Raw genomic sequence first — 19,616 nt, forward strand, 5'->3', positions numbered from 1 at the left:
TTACCAAATTATTGTCATCTTGAAAGGCATAATGGAGATTCGTAATCCATCTCCGATCACCGTACACCAGTACGTCCCTCTCCTCCCTGAAGTACGCGGTCTCCGCACGCTTCAGCATCTCCCATTTGTTCAAAATTTTCATCGCAAACACTTTGTCCGAACCACGCATTCTTACAACACATACTTCACCAAATGCTCCTCTACCGATCACCTTTAATATCTCAAAATCCTCCCGTGCCAATTGCAAACTTTTAATGCAAGCAGCCACCGGTTTCACTGCAACAATTTTATTTGGATACATAACTAAAATTGTTCGCGATAGAGCGTGAATATACATGTACAATTTACCAAATTCAATGAAATCGGAGACAGTCTTTTCGCGTCGTAAGGAAGAGTTACAGCATTCATCGTATAAGACAAGTAAAACATCGATAAGTGTCTCGATGGAAAAACTGTGGCCTATCCTTCCTTCCCGCTGGACAGGACCAGCAATGAAAAGGGATTCTAATTGGCGTAACCTTCCTCCTATGCCTAGAAATATAATTCTTATTTAATCATTTCTGTAAGCTTCTAACAAGAAGCAGTCAAAATTATATGTACCATTGATTGTAATTCCCTTTGGCATAATATCAGGAGGAGGTTGATTACACTGCTGCTGCAGTGAATCTGACATGTCTCTTTTTCGAAACGGCTTTTCTTTACCAAAATCTTTGGATACTACCTCTGCCATTTTTAGTAGTATTATTCAATAGTATCTCAAACCACCACATTATGATGTGATGACTATCCTAGAATATTTACCATTACAATTTTTATACATGGGATAGAAATAAAATTCATAGTTTCATAAGAAATAGCGGATTAAACGCAGAAGTAAGAATATCTGTTGAAATGAAGATGCAATCTTATGTAATTATAATTGTAGTTAGAATATCATTAGTTATGTAAAATGAAATAAATTCTTTTACAAAAAAATAGTCTGTCTTTCTACTTGGTATTTAAAAATGCACACATAGATAGTACATATGCATAGATATATGACATAATTTGTCTTAAATGATAAAATTTACCTTAAAGAGATAATTTCCAATAGACATATCTATGGAAGATCACTATCACTGTTTAAACATTAATTTTGTTTACAACGGTGGAACCAGACGTATCGCGTTATCATGTTATTAGCAACTCGGCAGCACGCTCCCAACTTGTTTCGCGTTTACGCGAAGAATGTTAAAAATCAATTCCCTTTAACTTTACGCTGGTATATACGTCCGCACGCCACTTACGTGTAAAACAATCGAGTTTCATTTAATTCATCATCGGCCATGGTGCCGGAATTACTCACGTCGGAAATTACGTAACTGCTACAAAGATAGCCAAAATATTTGGCGAAGAATAACACGCGCAACAAGAGTAATACGTGTAAATAAAACGTACAGACCAAAATAGTGCGACGGGGTAGTGCACCACGTTCGCGATCAAACGAATTGAACAGAATCACCAAGACAACTTGCGTGCCGTCGTCGGTGGGATCGCATTGCAAAACTATACAGTACTTGTTTAAAGGCTAACGATCACGAGACGAAACACAACGTGGATAAATGTTAAAGCCCCATTGTCCCGACTTCTGGTAGAATCTTACCGCGGCACTACGCACTCATCCTGATCTCGAATTTCCGATGTAAAAATTCCTATCGCATGTGAGGAAGGATGATGTTTTGAGTGAAAGGCCTTCTCTCTTTGCCGATTCTTGCCGCTCGCTCGAACGACTCGAGCATATCTGCCGATACGACGCGCACCGCTGTTATGTCGGTTTAATTGTTTATTATGCGCACCATTCGATTATCACAAAACATCTCGCATGGCCACCTCCAAACCCCCAACAATTTGGCTGACCCCCTGGCAGGCTCCATATAGGAAAAAATATGGCAGTCCTACGTCATTGAAAGTACCTATGACGGTTCAGCATATAGATAGCCAGATAGAGGTACCGCCTAATGCATAATCCCGATAACTGCTCTATATTCATAAAACGTAAATCCTTCTAAAAATCATTTATCCATTCACCAAAAAAGATTTCTCATTATTTCTCAACACAGTTACGTCTGGACTTAAAAATAAGAGAGTTCTTACGAAGAATAGGTTGAAAGCGACATTATATATTTTACTGAAACAGAAGTGAAAGACCTTTTATGTATTGTGAACAATTTGTTGATTATTTTTCTATATTTAATTTAATTTATTCTGCAGATATACAAAACAGTATTAAATTTGTACGCAGAAAAGCAGTATATGACAGTATAAAGATTAATTATATTTCATTGGAAAAAACAGATTCTTCTGTTTGTACAATTGTACATTAAACGCAAAATCTGATTAATATTTTTGTGCAGTAAATCATTGTGTCGCATCGTGCGTATGAGCAGGTGATCACTGATGATCTACAGATCGTTGTGCGTGAGGAGCGCTGCGATCGATGCAGAGTTGCCGATCATCTCCTGTATTTATTATACGACATTTGAAACGCGATTACTTTTATTATGAAAAATCGTAGAAAAGGTATTCGATGAATATTTGACGAGTTTCAGCGTTGGTCCCGCTGCTATTATTCAAGTAATTACGATTATTCGCACTCAGTGCATTGTGGAATGTGCGAGGAGGAGCTACTGTGTTACGCAGCTCCGCATGATGCCACCCGAAAAATACGTAATAAACACGAACAATTCGTGTCCTATGTATTATCGAGTAAACATTTTACCACTCGACGTCAGATATGAACTGTTTAACTGGGGTAATTTCATGGGCGAACGGCATAAAAGCGTATTTCCCATTTTTACTCGGTAGCATGTATACGTGGCAACAGAGCAGAGTCGTCGAGTGCTCTGTCACTTCCTAGTCAAAAGAAATTCTTCGAGCAAACAAACAATAATATATATTTACATTGTTCAAATCGTGGAAAGCGGCGTGACTCTAAGAGTGCTGTCAAATGTTTGAAAGATACATATAATTGTCTGTCAAACCGTTCGAAGAGAGTATTTCTGTGTGCGTATTAGCGTATCAGCGAGCGTCGGTTTATATGTATATTACATGTGCGACCTGTGTTCAATTTCTCATCATTAGTTTGTTAGAAATAAATCCGGAAACGCGTGTATAAATTTCAACCTGTTCTGGGGATACCGTACTCTGATTAGACGTACGATCACGACGCTTCAAGTGATATACGCGTACATACTCATATGAATGACCGTGTAAATGCGTACATACACTTATTTGCATACACCTACAAGGAGTTCGGGTTTTCAAATTTATCGGAATATTATTGGAGCCAGAAGTCAATTATTTCGGTAAGTTTCAATATCATTCTTCACTGTACTTTTGGAATTATTATACGTATTTGAAAATCATTTTTCTTCTATTAATAGATGTATTCTATCTGCTACTTTATGGCTTTTGTACATATAAAAGGCTGATGTTGGCTACGTTTCAACTACTATTTACATGGTACTTCGATTTTTGGAACATGATATATATTATGAAGATCACCTGATGAAAGAGGATCTTAAATCGAGAGAAGAGAGCAGCAAGGTCAGTGCTGCTAATGGTGCTTTGGCACTATTACCATTGTCCTCCTAATAACACAATGGAGGAGCCAGCAAAGAAGAAACAACGTACCGAAGGCAACAACGTCGAGAGGGACATATCTTCAGACATAGAACAATTGCAGAACAGCCTCTTAACTCAATGTTTATGCAATGTGCCCGAGAGCAGTCTGCGCAAACCATTTACCAGTGGAACAGTGGAAGCTGCAGACGGCACGTTTAGATCTTCTTTATTATCAGAATGGGAGCCTGATCTGACCCTTGAGTTCATAACAGCTTTACAACTCCTTTTCGATTTAGCTATTAGACAAAATACGAGAGGTGTTATGTGCAGAAGAGTGGTAGATGTTTGTGATGCACTGGCGCGAAATGAGCATGGCATCATAGATCAAATAATCGACTTATCGTGTACAACGAACAAGTTCATATCATTCACCGCTAGCCGAGTACTCGCGTCCTTCTTCATTGTGACAAAGGATAACATCGAAGCAGCATGGCTGGAAAGACTGACGCAGTCTTTAGTGAACACTCATTCCCCGAGCCAAATGCTCTTTACATTGGACATTGTAAAAAGAGTCGTAGAACACAAGGATTGCAGTATTCATCCTCTTGAGGACACAGAGAGCATCGTGCCGCCACCACACTGTAACACAGTATCAATCTCGGATGCGGAAAGCTTTGATAGTACTCCAGTAAAAGCAACGTGTGTAAAAGCGTTGGAATCTAAATGGACTATACTGGTGTCGAAGTTTGATACCATTCTAAGTTCGTACACGCCCCAACACGAATCGGTTGTTATCACTTTTCTCGATTTGTGGGAATCGATCATCTCCGTTAAAGCCAACTTGTCTGTCATCGATACCAAGCTCTTTTATTCTCAATTAGACAATTTGGTGGTACTTTTAAATGCTAATGTTCCTGGTGTAATATGGAGACATCTTCTCGGGTTATTTAATGAAGTACTATGTTATGGGAGCACTCTGGCATTGCAAGATGTACTACCAGACGAGCCTTGTTCTCTCGCACATCTGATCGTGAGAGCTGTGAAAGATTGGAGATTGCTGGACGCTCTGCCATACAGGCATGGTTCAGGCAGATTTGGAGGAGGTTCTGGCGAAGGTGATCGTCCGCTTTTGCAGAAAGTAGTGCTTCTAGTTTTGAAAAGTGTTGCCGTGACTGTTAAAGAGACACGCAGCGATTCCAGTGACTCTTCCTTGGGTTCCGAAGCCGAGGATCTTGACGCCGATATGGCGGTTATCGAGAGGAGTATTAGGGAAGTCTTGAGGCAACTCGATCAGTGTGTTAAAACTTTAATGCCGTTTCATCCGGAAATGCCTTTGTCCCAATGGGTTGTACAGATGTTTCATGATCAAGATGATTTTCTCATCGAAGGTATGGTCTGCTGTTTGGACGTAGCCGTTGGTTTATTTTATAGAGGGCCACCACAGAACGACCTCGGTCATATGCTCAGTCCGACTTTAACTTTCATACAATTTATACACGCTGTATCGCATGACCCCGACGTTCTGCTAGACTTGCTCGTTAGCAATGAGACCTGTTTTTTACTGTACTTATTAAGGTTCTTGAAATATGTTAAAAGAAATTGGACAGAATTCATCTCTTGCTGCGGACGGGAACTAGATGATACCATGACAATATTGATAAGACTTCGTTTAGCGATCGACAGATTAGTATCGAAAGCTTTGTTCCCGTATAACATAAATCCAGTTCTACGATTGTTAGAAAAATGCGAGTCCTTCTATGAAGGGAATATAGAAAATTAATTATATTCGGTTATTTCGTGTAATTCAAAAATCTCATGTACAAACTGTAAGCATAAAAATTTCCTCGTCTGGTTAATGAACCAGAAAAAAAACAATTGTATAGTCTTGTTAACTTCATTTTGACTGAGTTATTCTACTGACAATTTCTAAATAATAAATGATCTAGGATAATGTTAGACAATTCCGAAGAGTACATCATTATTTATTACACCTAGCAAAATTTTATCCTTTCAGAAACTGTCATTGAAGTTTGATACAATAATAATTGTACTTTTGCATTTCATAGTTGAAGTATAAATGAGTCGGAGTATAAACAGGAGGTAGTACAAAGATTAGCGAAAAATTCTATGCTTCACGATGAAATCGCACTATTTATGGTGCTATGAAAACCTGTTTGCCAAAGCACCATTGGAAATAAATCTAAATATGTATTTTACTAGAATAATATTTATATGTATGTGTACATTTAAAAAAAGAACTACGTCCGTATACTTAAACGTAGATGTCGACATTTAATCATGTTTATCCAGAAACATCATTGAACATCCCCTCACATTGTCACGACTTATTACCACTGTATAAAAATACTGTATAATATTAAAGTATAAATACTAGCTGGCAATGTGAACGGCAATTATTAACATTTAATGTAATTAATGCCAGTATTTTAAATTATTAGATACAAAGATGGCAACAATTGCTCCTAAGTTGTAATTAAGAACAATACTTGCCACGATTACACTCTACAAATCATATTTGTATATATCAATTGTAACATTAACTATGCGCATATCTACAAATTAATTTTGTAAGTATTCCAGCACATAAATGTAATACATTAAAAATCTGCATATTTTTACTTTTATAACCATGGCGTAATTTCATTTGTTACTCCCTTATACATTAAAAAATACATCAAATGTAAAGTAAATTACCTGTTATTCATTTTTTCGTACATGTTAATAAAAATTGCGCGGCATCTTCTACTACACGTATCGCTATGTATATGTTAGTCACTAACACGTATGTAATTATTGAAAATCGAAAGCTGGTCCCTTTAATCCTATCCTATCTCGTGCCTCATTTCACGTCACATCAGTTTAGCGACGATAGCGACCGACGGCCGACATCGACATCGACAGTGAAATAGTAACAAGCACAACTTTGATTGCAAAGTAATCGAATTTATTAATATAAGAAAGGCAACAGGAAATTTGAAAATATGTTTCTACCATTAAGATTAGTGCCTGGTAAAGTGTGTCAGAAATCACCCATCACAAAAATATTAGGTATGTTCTATTATTACATTTCGTACTCATAACCATTTGTAATTATGATTAACCTGCATATTTTGTTGTAATTCATTTTGTTAGGGAACGAACTTAAAGCTCTGTCAACTGTGGCACAAACGAAAGTTCAAATAGATGAAAATGCAGACCAACAAACCACAGAACCATTGGATTCTACGGCTGTTACGAATTATAGATTCATTTACCCTGAATTCTTACCAGATCCGAATCCGTTGCATCGTAACAGTATGAGAGAAAAATTAGAACGCATAGACATGCTGGCCAGAAGATCGGTGCTCAGTGTTCCTGAATTTTACGTCGGATCTATATTAGCAGTAACATATTCCGAAGCGCATGCAGTCGGCAAAGTAAACAGATTTGTAGGTATATGTATATTAAGAGAAGGATGTGGATTGAGAGCTGCATTTACTTTAAGAAACGTTGTCAATGGGGAACCGGTAGAAGTACGTTATGATTTATACGATCCTGTTATCCAAAAAATTGACTGCCTGAGGTAGATAAGGATCACATTTAAATATGAAAAGAGGATATATCAATCTGCAAAATACACAATCATATTTATATATTATAGACTGGAGAAGAGATTGGACGATGAATTGCTTTATCTCAGAGATGCACCATTAGAATATAGCACGTTTCCTTTGGATATGGAAGCTGAACTAACAAAGCCTGGAACTGTGCCATTGAATGAAATTAAAATTCCTCTTAATCCGCGGCCATGGTTAGAGAGATGGGAACGTAAAGATTTGAAAGGAGTTCAAAATTTGAATGATCTTCTGAATGCATCACGAATTAAGAAGGCAAAATTAGCTGCCAAGCCATGGGAGAAATACGATTTGATGAAGATCTACAGGTAAAATTAGAATATACTATACAGATACAAAGGATCGATTCAGTCGAAGGATATTTAAAATATATAATCTTCTTGCAGGTCAACAATTCCGGAAGAAGAACAAATAGATATATTCTCAGATCTGCACACAGAACTTCGTCATTTGGAAATACAGAAGAACATATTGAAACGTAGACAAGTGTTAGATCAACAGAAAAAGAATGTATGAGTTAAGTTGTAAATAAAAATTTGATTTACATGCCACTCGGACCAATTAATACACTTCACTCATAATAGGTTCTTTTTGTTTTATTAGGAAGTGAAAAATATACAATAGAAATTATAAAGATTTAATGACTACACAATCTCTGAACATTTTCTTATCTGATGTATACGCGAATATTTTCTCGTACGTTATGTTATTCGAATTAACTATGAGGAAATGTAAATATACGAACATGAAAAGTTAGCTAGTCAATAATGCCACGTTGATTTCTTTAACCATTTTAATGCGATATAACATTTTTATGAGATGTTCCTTAGCCAATGGGGACGTCGAATACCAAACAGGACTGTCCGGCACGCAACTCCTTTCGGGTAGTAAATAGAACACGTCATTTCGAGTCTTAACACTCTCTGGACTAAAATGATACGACAAATATGCTTCAATATTACTATGCATTTGTAGTAAATAAATCGAAACGTACCATTTGGACAAATAAAATTCGTATAATTTCACCGGGCATCTTAACGGGTTTTCTTCGTTTTCTTGTTGTTCGTATACTTTCTTTTTACGTGAATTACCTTCTGGAAAAAAGGGAAAAATTTGACCATGCTTTTAATCTTACGAAATTAATTGGTACTAACCCAATGCTGATTGGGGCGGGTAGAAGCGGAGGAGAACGTTTCTAGATCCTGGAACTTTCCCCGCCGTTGCCGTAGGTTGTGCAGCGGGATTACGTTTCCAGTGTTTCATGATATGAGAAAATGATAACTGCATGTGCTCTTCTACTGTCTAAATAGTATTACTTAGATCATTTTCACGTACATACTAATGTTTGTATAGCGAATGAAAATGATTTATACGTACTACAAGATTAAAGTGTTTAGTATTAAAAAACATTAAAGTATTTAAGAGAACATGAGGGGAATGGGCACCTAATTGCTTGCACTCCCATAAATGTTCTTCCTCGACCCTCGTAACGATGTATTCTGCGAATAGATTTAGCCTATGATCCTCTGCTTATATCAATTTCAGATGTATAAAATGAACTCACGTGCGTCGTTATAAAGAACGGAAAATTTCTTCGCAACTTCGTTTAAACAATCGGTAAATCTTTCATAGTACGAATCCGTGAAAATATTATCTATTCTATTGTTTTCAAATAAATACTGCTGAATTCCTGCAATACAAAATATTTGTAAATAGATGAATTTCCTTCTAATCAACGATCAAGATATTTACCTAAACAAAGATAATAAATCGTGTCCGGAGCATACTCCGCTCCATTTGGTTTCCTAACTTCTTTCACGAAGAGACATAACAAATAGTTCAATTCGTCAGCTGTAAGCTGCAGAAGGTCCGTTTTAAACAATTTTATTTTTCTCGTCGGTGTACTTTGCTTCTCTAATTCAGCATTTTTCGCCACTATCCACTGCCTCCAAGCGTTTACACCGAACGTATATTTGAGTGCCATATTAGCGTCTGGTTTTTCCATAGGCTCTATTATTCTTGGTTGAGGTGGAGGCTGAGGTACAGGTGGTGGCATTAAAGGTATTTCGTTTGTATTCGATACCCGTCTCCCCCGTTTGCTCGGAGTTGATCGCGATTTATATGGAACCATTCGTTTCCTCCCCCGAGAGACAAGTAGTCGTTCCGACTGCACGTCGTTTTCCATACTTGTTTCAGACTGTGCCGGTGCTTGCGTAGCAGTGATTGTAGTAGGTGTTAATGCAGCTTCTAAATCGACAGCTGGCTCGTCTAACTCTCCAGTTGCCATTTTTAATGCCATTTGCAGCATATCATCGCCGAAAGCATTGTTAGAATCAACCGTTTCCGGACTGAATGCTCCGCTGTGCGCCTGATCGCGATCACCAGTATCTTCCTCCCTGTCATCCACAGAATCCGAGTCACTGTCATTGCCCTTCTTTTCCGTCGCAACCATTTCTGCCATCATGAGAAGTTCAGCCTCGAAGGGATCGGCTGGTATCTTCTCCTGTATTCTCTTAATTTCTTTAAATATTCCCTTAATGCTATTTCTTGTAGTAGGTATAAAAAGAGGGACAGGAATCGGTAATGGAATAGGGAATGGAACTGGAAAAGGCATCGTGTACATATGCACTGGAAATGGAACATAAATCGGAACTGGTATCGGTACAACCGCATGGTGAACTCCATCCGTTTGCGTGGCCTTTGTGCAAGGATGCGGCCGTACTGAGACGCCTTTCGTGTGTATCACAGGCTTACACTGAGTCGTTTTATTACGGACCTGGATCGGGCTCGTCGGCCTCGTTATCACGTGTTGCTTATAAATTACTTGGTGCGTCGGATTTTGACCGATGCCTACCGTCGACACCATGCTGCTCACGGTGTTCGGTTGCGTTGTTGGACTCGGCTGACCGTTTCCAATCGTGGCTAAACTCGTTACCGAAGAAATTACAGGCATGTTCTTTTTGTTCTGCATATCGGTAGTCTTCGCACCAGCGCTGGTATTCGTATTTCTATCTACTCGGGGTATCGATCTCTTAGGCATACCGGTTGGTACGGGATCATCGCTTGCTGGGATCGTTATCGGAGACTTGGTATATTGAGCTTGAAAGTTCATCACGCAATGATACGAGCAAAAGTTTCGTATCGTTGCATCCGACATCGTTAAATGATATTGCGCTTGAGAGAATTCTTTGCAGAAGTCGCAATTAATGCGTTTAGCTGACACTGCGTTAACGGAAACCTGTATAAAATTGAAGTAGATGATTTTATGTTTATGAAATATAAAATAAATAATCATTTTATACCTGATACAATGTTAAGCAATTCAAGCTGCACATCATCAACGCCTGGCCTGTTTTCAGTTCCTTCTTTATCATATCAAAATTATACTTTTTTACTTTGCACCAATTGCAAGGAACTATATTCCTATTGGTAATGATAAATATGTTTAAACAAGTCTTGGAACAAAACGGGTGAGCCTTGTTTTCGTAAAATACAACTGAACATTTCTTGTTCGCGAATTCGAAGAACTTTTTACACGTGGAGCACTGGTCAGGATCGACCTTTTTTACAAATTTAAATGCCGCAAAACATGGTTCACTGCAAATTGCTACTGGATCGGCTCTGTCTATCTGTACCTCACAGTGAACAACTTTTTCCTGTTGTAAAAAGCATACATTTTAATTGGAGAAGTATATTCAAACGGTAGGTAAAAAGAAACAGTTCCTTACTTCTTGACAAACGCTGCAACATTTCTTTTCCATGCTCGGAGGCTCGACAGAGCTCATCTTCGAATATTTCTCCATGCAGTCTTGAGTACAAAAATCCTTAAACTGCCCTTTGTCGCCGACTGGTGCGAGGAAGCCATCCGTGCTTGAACTTATATCTTTTTGACAATAACTGCATACTTTGAGTCCCTTTTTAAATTCTTCCAAACATGTAGAGCAACAGAACTGTCTGACATCGTAGCCAAAACGTACGCAATACTTCCCTAAACTCACTGCCTGGACAGATCCATTGCAATTTCTGCAATAGCTTCCGTACTTTGTTTGGAATTTACCTAGACATTCCTCATTACAAAATTCCATTGTCTCCCAAGAAAGATTACGTTCGTCACTAGGTTCAACGATTAACAAGCAATTTGCGCAACGTTTCTCTTTCTTTGAATTGACCCCATCGCTTGGTATATCCATCGCCTTATTATTGGCAGCTTTGAACAATGCTTTACAAGTTTTTGAACATACATTGTAAGACTCGTAGCCAACCTTCACTTTAATCTTACAAGATTTCTCCTCGTTACATTGCTTGCAGATCTCTTTCCTCGCGATTTCTTCGACCTCTGGATTTTTTACCTCTTCATCGACATCTATAACATCTGTTGTAGTAGCAGCAGCAGAACTTTTATCAGCGGTTTCTTTCTCTGTTGTAGCAACTGTAATATTTTCCACATTTTTTTTACTACCTTCACTGACGGTATTTGATTCAGTTTGAGGGTCTTTTAAATTTTTATTAGTGTTAGTATCCAATTCTTTAGTTTCGCACGTTTTCTCCGATTCATTCTGTTTGTTACTATCTTCACGTGAAGATTCTTTATTTTCAGAGGTTGATTTTTCCGTTTGTCCAGGCATTATTACCTTCATACTGTCGGGAATAATACATAACTCATCATCCTGTCCCGGTAAAACGTCCGATTGTTCTTCGGTATCCATTGGTGTAACTTCATTAACAGTTTTCTTCGTTTCATCATTCTCACATTTGTCTGTTGACTCCATAACTTCTCTATTTAAGTTTTCATTCTGTTCTGTCTCAATCGGACTTTCATTAGCATCTTTACTAACATTCTCCACTGCACCCGGAGAATGTACGTCTTCATTTCCTTTACTGCTGTCTTTCTCAACAATATTGAAATTGCTTTCCTTATTACTTACAATGTCCTGCAAATTGTCAGCTTGATTGCACAGTTTAGAGAAACTTATGTCGGTTTCAGTAAAATCAGTTTCCATCGGTTCCACATTTTCGGTACTAAGATTATCTACACTGAATGGATCTTCAGCAGCGTCCATTGATTGGTTTTCCAGTTGTGAATCTCCGTGCTTCTCTTGAGAAAACTGCACGAATTCTGTGTTCTCTGGTTCCACATTGTTCTTCTCTGGTTCCACGTTGTCCTTCTCTGGTTCCACGTTATCCTTCTCTGGTTCCATGTTATTCTTCTCTGGTTCCACGTTATTCTTCTCTGGTTCCACGTTATTCTTCTCTGGTTCCACATTACTCTTCTCTGGATCTACGTTATTCTTCTCTTGTTCCACGTTACTCTTCTCTGGTTCCACATTATTCTTCTCTACTTCCACGTTATCCTTCTCTGGTTCCACATTATCCTTCTCCTGCTCTAAATCCTTTTTCTCTTGTTCCAAATTCTCTTTCTCGGATTCCAAATTTTTGTTTTTGGGTTCCAAAATGTTCTTCTCTGATACATCTTTATCACTATCTACTGATGTCTCCTTTGGATCAGTTCTTTTGCTGTCCAAATCATCAATTTCGCTAGCAGCAGATAATTTATTTGTTTCAGGATCTTTTAAAACATCGTTATCAACTGATTTGTTAATTACGTTCAAGTCACGTGATTTTTCTTGTGAAACCTCGGATTCTACAGTTTCTATTGTTTCTACTTTATCTTTTTGTATCTCACTCTTGTCCAATGATTCTGATCCTTCTTTCACTGAAACATTTTCTATAACACTTTCATCAATTGCTGGCTGTGTAACATCAGAATCCACTGTCTTATTTATATTACTTTCTTCCAAAGTTAATTCACTGTCTCTTAAAACATTTTCCTGACTTGTTTCATCATTTGATATGCTAGCACCTTCTAAAGTTCTATCTGATGGTTTGTCTTGTTCTACATCTTGAGTATTAACTGTTTCATTGCTCGGATTCACTTCAGCTTCACCTTCTTTAGGAATTATGTCGTCATGTACCTCAGAATTCTTTTCTTCTTCAGTTTGTGATTGACTAACCGACAATTTCATACCACCATTAGAATCCATGCTTGTTCATGTGAACAAATATCTGAAAGATCATTAACAAATCATAAAGCTCAGTAAGTTGGAAGAATTTTTTAGAGAGCAGGAAATGAAAGTACAGCTATGAAAATATATTTCTTCTTCATTTGACATACATAAACCGTACAAGTTTGTTTTAAACCATATAAACAATTACTTGTAAATACAAAAAATGATATAAACATAAGTATACAAATAAGATAAATTGCAGCGACGATAAAGTAGCATGTAAGAAGAAACAATGGAACAGTTCTCAAGAAACAATTGACATTACGTTTCTTCTTCTAAGCATGATAAATCATTGTAGGAAACAATGAAGGTTATTACGAAAAGTAGCTTCGTCTCGCCATATTGTGTTTCACACTTGCGATTTGAAACCAGACTGACAGTAAACGTAAAACATAAATATAAATAAATGAGATTACGTTTATATTTCGCAACAACTAACACAGGCGTGTACCGGTTTAAATAGATGAATAATAGTTGAATCGTATTACTTGAACATGAAATTCTCTGTACAATTGAAAATTGAATAGGTATTAATTGTGACAAACTGTCCGGAGAGATGCAACGTTTTCAAATGTTTAGATTCGTTAGAGAATAGCATCACCTTTCGTATCACAAACAGAAGACTTCGTCTCACAAATTTCTAGTTAAAAATATATAAACCCGTGTTCATCGTCGAATATACAACTGTACACAACAGCCGCAGCGGTAAGTCGGCATACACTACCAACATATGATCATAATTTTATTTGGATCGTGGATCAAACTAAATAAAGCCGGGTTTCCATAATTACTCGGTCTTTTGTTGTATTCATCTTTATTATTCATTCCACATAGAATATATGTTCGTCAAAGAATAATGCCGTTGCATATGTTTACAATTTGAGTCTAAATGAATATTTAAATACAGTCGACAATAATAAATTAAATAGAAACGATTCGTTATTGCTATCAGTCATATTATTATTAATAGAAAATTACAAATGATATAATTTCCATCTGTGCAACTTCTTTACATCTTATCTTACGGGAGATAATTTCTTTATTTGTATATCGTAGTTATTACATGATATTCATATTTTATATATGTGTATGTGTAATTTGACCAGCAATTAAAGAGTATGCGCTCATGGTCTGCACCCTCCTTACGTATTTTGTCACGCCTCATCCCGACTTTGACCTGCATTGCCCCGTCCTTTAGGTCAAATTAGGAGCAAATGTTAAGTTTCGAAATTGCTTGAGGAAGGAGTAGAAGGACTTGAAGACCGGCCCAGAACATAAACTTATATGTTTTTCGGTCATTGTGGTAGGCTTATTCACTTCCACAAAATTTTAAACAGCGTTAATGAATAATGAAATAAGACGTTTCAAAATACATTCTCGACTTTCATCAATAATGTATCAAGAAACATAAAGATATGTAACAAGCAGTTGAGAATTGAGAACTGAGAAACGACTATAAATTGCGAATACAAGGTACATACGTAACAATATCAACACATCAACACATATCAATGGTTTTAAACGGTCGGAAAGTTTCGAGCGCATGCTCCAGATCATGCATAACGGTCGCAAATGTGATGTGAATTTGCCTGTTGTTAGTTTAGCCGTGACGTATATGTGTGCTCTCACGCGTTGAGTTGATGAGTTACAGTACTCGTTAAATATAAATATTTGTCGATAGAGAAAAAGAACGGGGAGAGTGCACATATACAAATCTAAAAATTCCGGTAAAGAAGAGAACTCGAAACGACCTGGAAACGTGTAAAGAACGGGTAACGGAGGACGAGGAAGTGTCCCTGTGCGAGAGGTGTTTTTCTACAATTCTGGCAGGACTCGCGAGCGGATACTTGTTAAATAGAATCGATGATATAGCACAAGACATTGTGCAACTTGAGGAGCAGGTTTCTTTCGTTAAATTCATACTGAATTTCCTGTTGCCACTCTCGAGGAGATCGTGCGCGATCCTTTGAGGACGCGTTGTCGATTTATTGTTAAAGTGGAAGCTTTAGAAAATGGCCGACAGTTGGACACAGAGCGTTGTTTGCCGGTAAGAAAATGTATCGTTATCGTTAATAAAATAACGAAACGTATCCCGTTTGAAATCAGAAAGTATTTGAAATATGTCGAAGTAGGCCTTTCATCGTCGATATTCCTTTGGGTTCCTTTTATCTATTACCTCCGATAATTTTTATCCTAATAAACTCAATCATTACAATTGCAAAGACGAAAACAATTCTTTATTCTTTAATAATTCGTCTCGTGTACAGCGGCGCGTTCTACTCTGCAGACTAACTCCGAATGTCTTGTTGCGCTCTGGTCCTCGCAATCAGTTCCTTTGTTCCTGTTATGGATATAAACAAAGTTGTCAGCGTTTATGTCAGGGTCCAAACATCCTCTGCTCTTCTATTTTCTACGTTCATAAACCTTCCATCATGCTCTCTGCTTACAGAATTAATTTTAGATAGTTGTCATCGTAAAACGAGTACTCATAAATGTCTGTTAGAATCATGTAAATCCCAATGCATAAATTGTAAATATAAATTTGTCCATATACTTAATGCTCTTAGTAATATTTTAATATTGTTTTAGTTATTTTAAAAATGGAATGTGCCGGGAGGGGAACAATTGTAGATACCGGCATACTCAAGGAGTTAGGAATGATGGGAGTACTGAAGTAATATCTTCCACGGTACCATCTGTAAACACAATCTGTCGCTTTTTTAAACGTGGTGTCTGTAAATTCGGCAATCAATGTCATTTTCATCACAATCTTGAAACTACTGACAATAACTCGGTAGAAAGTTCATCAGTTGGACAACATACTTCAAATACATCTACAACATCGACAACAATAAAAAATGTGTATGTTGTCGTCCGATGACGTTATTGTTCAGCCAAGAATTAACTTGTAATATCGTTTGCGTATCACGTAATTCACTGTAATATGGTATATAAACATATGTGATATATAAATACACATGTATATATATGAATTATGATAATGGGGATAGCGAAAAATTAGAATCCATTTGATGTTATTTTAGTGCGGAAAGTGCACGTATCGCCGAAGAGTGGGTAAAGGCTCCGGAATTTGTACCTTCGGAAGTGGCCGGATCGTCTTCTACGAATGAAACTGCTATGGAAACAGCCACGAGTTCTTTACAACCGTTATCCTATGCTCAAGCCGTGAACCCGTCTGGTCAAGCCTCCAGTCCATCCTTGGAACCACTGTGTCCATACGCGGAAGCAACCGGGATTTGTAAAAAACGTAATTGTACATATCTACATGGAGATATTTGCGAATTGTGCAATCGCGCTGCGCTTCATCCACATAACGAAGAACTTCGAAAAAAACATACAAATGTAATTACATCGCATTGCTCCATTGCGTTCGCGTTATCACAGTCCGCATTGTTATCATCAACGATGATCTTTCAGGCTTGTGTTAAGCAACATGAAGTGGACATGGAAATTTCGTTCGCGATTCAACGTAGCAGAGAAAAATCTTGCGGTGTCTGTTTCGAAGTTATAATGGAGAAAGCATCTGGGGAACAGAGATTCGGTATTTTACCGAATTGCAATCACTGCTTCTGTTTGAGTTGCATCAGAAAGTGGAGGCAAGCGAAGCAATTCGACAATAAAATCATAAGGGCATGCCCGGAATGTCGTGTCACGTCCGATTTCGTATGTCCGAGTATGTACTGGGTAGACACGAAAGAGGAAAAAGAGAAATTAATAATGGATTATAAATGTGCGTTAAGGTAAGATGAGTTACACCTGCGATCCTGACGTTCGGTTGTGCATTATACGGTTCGTTTGCCGCAGCACCAAGGATTGCAAGTATTTCAACAAGGGCCGCGGTAAATGTCCGTTCGGCAATAAGTGCTTTTATCTCCACGCTCTACCCGATGGCACTAAAACTGATGTCGGTCCACCTGTTCGTCAACGACGTAATGCCGACGCTGATGTAGATATTTTGCGAGTAAGTAGCAACTATTCGCACTGCGTAACAGAAGTTTGGTTTGCGATCGGACATCTCGAATCTTTGAACATTTCTTGCAGCAGCTAATTTTGTGGGACTTCTTTGAGGAGAGAAACGGCCGTTGGATATATGATGTAGATCTCGAAGATATTGTTTCCTTTTTCTCAGACTCAGAAGACTCTGAATGGTCTGACTCTGAATCTTAGATTGAGTAGTTGTATTAATTCAGTTATCTTTGCTGCTGTTGCTGTTAACTGTATCACCTCTAACTCACCCACCCACCCACCTTGTACGTGGTTTCAGTGGATGAATAGACAAGTAGTTTGAATGAATTGTTTGAATGGATATGATTCGACAATATCGCGGCTACGTTAATAAAACATTTGTGTGCTTTACTTGATGATAGTTACGTGAGCGATGTGTAAATGACATCAGATCGGTAATAATAATAACGATGATAGTAATGAGGGAGGTCGCAGTCACATGTACAATCGCAACTTTTTAAAATGCTATATAGTCATTTTGTAATCGCTTTTGTTTATGTATCTTGACCAATATTGTTACAACTAATAAGAAATACCCATCAACTCTATTACATTAGTGGTCCAAATTAATTCGATCAATAGAATATACATCGACATGTGCTTACAGTGATCCTTTCGCGCGCATGGGAAATAAAGAGTTTCATTTTCACATTCAAAATCCTTCTGTTTACGAAATGTAAACGAAATATGTTTATTCAACAAGGTTTAGTTCGTATATTCGGCAAATTTCTGTTGAGCAATCAATTTCATCTATCTTAAGCACGATATTTGTATATTGATTTTCGGCTTAAAATTGAACGCTTCATTGAAAACGGATTCAATAAAATAAACAAATTTGAACTTGTCATCTTCTTCTTACTGTAGCTTTAGCGCCGTAAAGTTATTTACGATTCAGAATAGGTACTTACTTTTCAATCAACGGGAAACAGATCTTAATTTTTAAATTTACACATTGAGGCGATAATAAAATATATAAATAATGTTATTCACAATAACTAATATTTAATTTCGACGTGATCATGGATTAATGAATTCACCATTATCGATACAATTTGACAACAAGTTTTCTCCTACCTCCAGTTATGGCTCTGCGAACGTTTAAACAAATTTCCTTAAATTATTCAATTGTATAGCGTTAGTCTTTAATTAATAGTTTTAAAATAACCGTGATAAACTGCGCAAATCGGGTGTGTACTATGTAATAAGCGTGTGCATGGATGATAGTATGAAAACTTGGTCGTATGCGCGTCTACTGCTAAATATAATAAAAGGAAACCAGTTTTTTGGCGATATGCACGAATTCCAGATTTAGGGGGTAAGAAGAACAAATAAATATTATTTTATAAATGACGATTTCGTTCGACGACTATACGAAATTTTTGTTATCATTTATTATACTGAGATGCCACAATTTCCGAATTAATTGTTTTATCGATGAATGAGGGCAATCAGAACTTTATCATACAAAACCGAAAGCCAAAGAATATGGTATCAATCGTTTTGTTAGAGTTACTTAAATGAAAACTTTCTATGATAATGATCAGAGAAATAGTTCTTAACGAGCATTAGTTTATTGTTTCGATATATCCTTCGCGTATTAATTCCATTTATTAGTATGTATTTCCTTTTTGCTAAAGGCGTCTGCCTTCGATGCGTTTACAAAATGAGATAAGTATCGTATGTTATTGTTCATCAGTATAAGCAGATGCCATCCGGAATTATCTGACAATCCTTGCACGATAAAAATATATGTAAGTTCTTTATATTTTTTATAGAATTCCTATGCCGTTACTTTTATGCTGAACTGTTATACTTAAATGTTACGCAACACGCTATATATTTAATTTAGACTTAAAAATTATATATATATAAATATAGAGCGCAAGCGAAGTTGTGCATCATATGCTTTTATTACTTTATTATCGATTACTGATTGTTGAACGATTTATATAAACGGCGGAACACTAATAATAATGTTACTGGTATTTAGAAATTTGTCAAATTCTACTTCGTGCATTCAGTTTCAAGAATATCTTTCGTACTATATCGAGTGCCAATGGTTCTGATTGCGATTAGTTCGGTGTTCATTTATTTTGCGAAGTGCATTTGTAAAACGCGGAAGAATAACTCCGTTTACGTAATAAGCTACACGGTGTATGTAATTCGCAGTTAAGCTACACAGATGTATAACAGAATTTTAATATGGTTTGCGTGATAGTACGAGAACATGAAATTTTAAAATAAAGTTACTTAGACAATTGATAACACCGAGGGAGTAATTCTTTGA

General features: G+C 37.1%; 5 protein-coding genes across 11 annotated transcripts in view; 3 read left to right on the forward strand and 2 right to left on the reverse strand.

The window, feature by feature from the left end:
- gek (serine/threonine-protein kinase gek) overlaps nt 1-2,183 on the reverse strand; it is a 13,158-nt gene extending 10,975 nt beyond the window's left edge. The window contains exons 1-4 of one of the 3 annotated variants that reach the window (XM_026812005.1): nt 1,643-2,183; nt 601-788; nt 349-531; nt 5-276 (exon numbers count right to left, since the gene is read on the reverse strand). In XM_026812005.1, coding sequence (XP_026667806.1) covers nt 5-276; nt 349-531; nt 601-730 — 585 coding nt within the window. In that variant the 5' untranslated portion in view covers nt 731-788; nt 1,643-2,183. Of the gene's footprint in view, nt 1-4; nt 277-348; nt 532-600; nt 789-1,070 lie in introns of all 3 variants that reach the window. The other 2 variants (XM_026812004.1, XM_026812003.1) reach the window with 2 other exon arrangements.
- A 100-nt stretch (nt 2,184-2,283) lies between these two features.
- Nucleotides 2,284-5,564, forward strand: lin (protein lines homolog). Of its 2 annotated transcripts, XM_026812007.1 has the most exons (3): nt 2,284-3,042; nt 3,121-3,344; nt 3,423-5,564. In XM_026812007.1, exon 3 carries the CDS (start codon nt 3,599-3,601, stop codon nt 5,381-5,383), a length of 1,785 nt encoding a protein of 594 aa, XP_026667808.1. In that variant the 5' UTR covers nt 2,284-3,042; nt 3,121-3,344; nt 3,423-3,598; the 3' UTR covers nt 5,384-5,564. The 2 variants fall into 2 exon arrangements, with proteins under 2 accessions (XP_026667808.1, XP_017876836.1); XM_018021347.2 differs by having other exon boundaries at nt 2,284-3,344.
- Nucleotides 5,565-6,355: 791 nt separating this feature from the next.
- Nucleotides 6,356-7,789, forward strand: mRpL19 (mitochondrial ribosomal protein L19). The gene is made up of 4 exons (XM_018021392.2): nt 6,356-6,672; nt 6,757-7,186; nt 7,265-7,546; nt 7,625-7,789. Exons 1-4 carry the CDS (start codon nt 6,606-6,608, stop codon nt 7,752-7,754), a joined length of 909 nt encoding a protein of 302 aa, XP_017876881.1. The 5' UTR covers nt 6,356-6,605; the 3' UTR covers nt 7,755-7,789.
- A 27-nt stretch (nt 7,790-7,816) lies between these two features.
- On the reverse strand, nt 7,817-14,017 carry woc (zinc finger protein without children). Of its 3 annotated transcripts, none has more exons than XM_018021391.2 (9): nt 13,905-14,017; nt 10,967-13,301; nt 10,541-10,894; nt 8,991-10,476; nt 8,803-8,928; nt 8,616-8,737; nt 8,393-8,540; nt 8,233-8,329; nt 7,817-8,166 (listed from the first exon to the last, which is right to left on the reverse strand). In XM_018021391.2, the coding sequence occupies exons 2-9, from the start codon at nt 13,277-13,279 to the stop codon at nt 7,992-7,994; spliced, it is 4,821 nt and encodes a 1,606-aa protein (XP_017876880.1). In that variant the 5' UTR covers nt 13,280-13,301; nt 13,905-14,017; the 3' UTR covers nt 7,817-7,991. The 3 variants fall into 3 exon arrangements, with proteins under 3 accessions (XP_017876880.1, XP_017876879.1, XP_026667807.1); XM_018021390.2 differs by having other exon boundaries at nt 8,233-8,332; XM_026812006.1 differs by lacking the exon at nt 13,905-14,017 and adding an exon at nt 13,569-13,884 and having other exon boundaries at nt 8,233-8,332.
- Nucleotides 14,018-14,900: 883 nt separating this feature from the next.
- Nucleotides 14,901-19,591, forward strand: LOC108623093 (putative E3 ubiquitin-protein ligase makorin-1). 2 transcript variants are annotated; one of them, XM_018021386.2, is made up of 6 exons: nt 14,901-15,350; nt 15,893-16,165; nt 16,348-16,666; nt 16,742-17,064; nt 17,129-17,285; nt 17,369-19,591. In XM_018021386.2, exons 1-6 carry the CDS (start codon nt 15,316-15,318, stop codon nt 17,489-17,491), a joined length of 1,230 nt encoding a protein of 409 aa, XP_017876875.1. In that variant the 5' UTR covers nt 14,901-15,315; the 3' UTR covers nt 17,492-19,591. The 2 variants fall into 2 exon arrangements, with proteins under 2 accessions (XP_017876875.1, XP_017876874.1); XM_018021385.2 differs by having other exon boundaries at nt 14,902-15,350; nt 17,366-19,591.
- Nucleotides 19,592-19,616: the final 25 nt, after the last annotated feature.

Source organism: Ceratina calcarata, unplaced genomic scaffold (assembly GCF_001652005.2).
Source record: "Ceratina calcarata isolate Rehan_Ccalc_2016 unplaced genomic scaffold, ASM165200v1 scaffold250.2, whole genome shotgun sequence".
Classification (NCBI taxonomy): domain Eukaryota; kingdom Metazoa; phylum Arthropoda; class Insecta; order Hymenoptera; family Apidae; genus Ceratina; species Ceratina calcarata.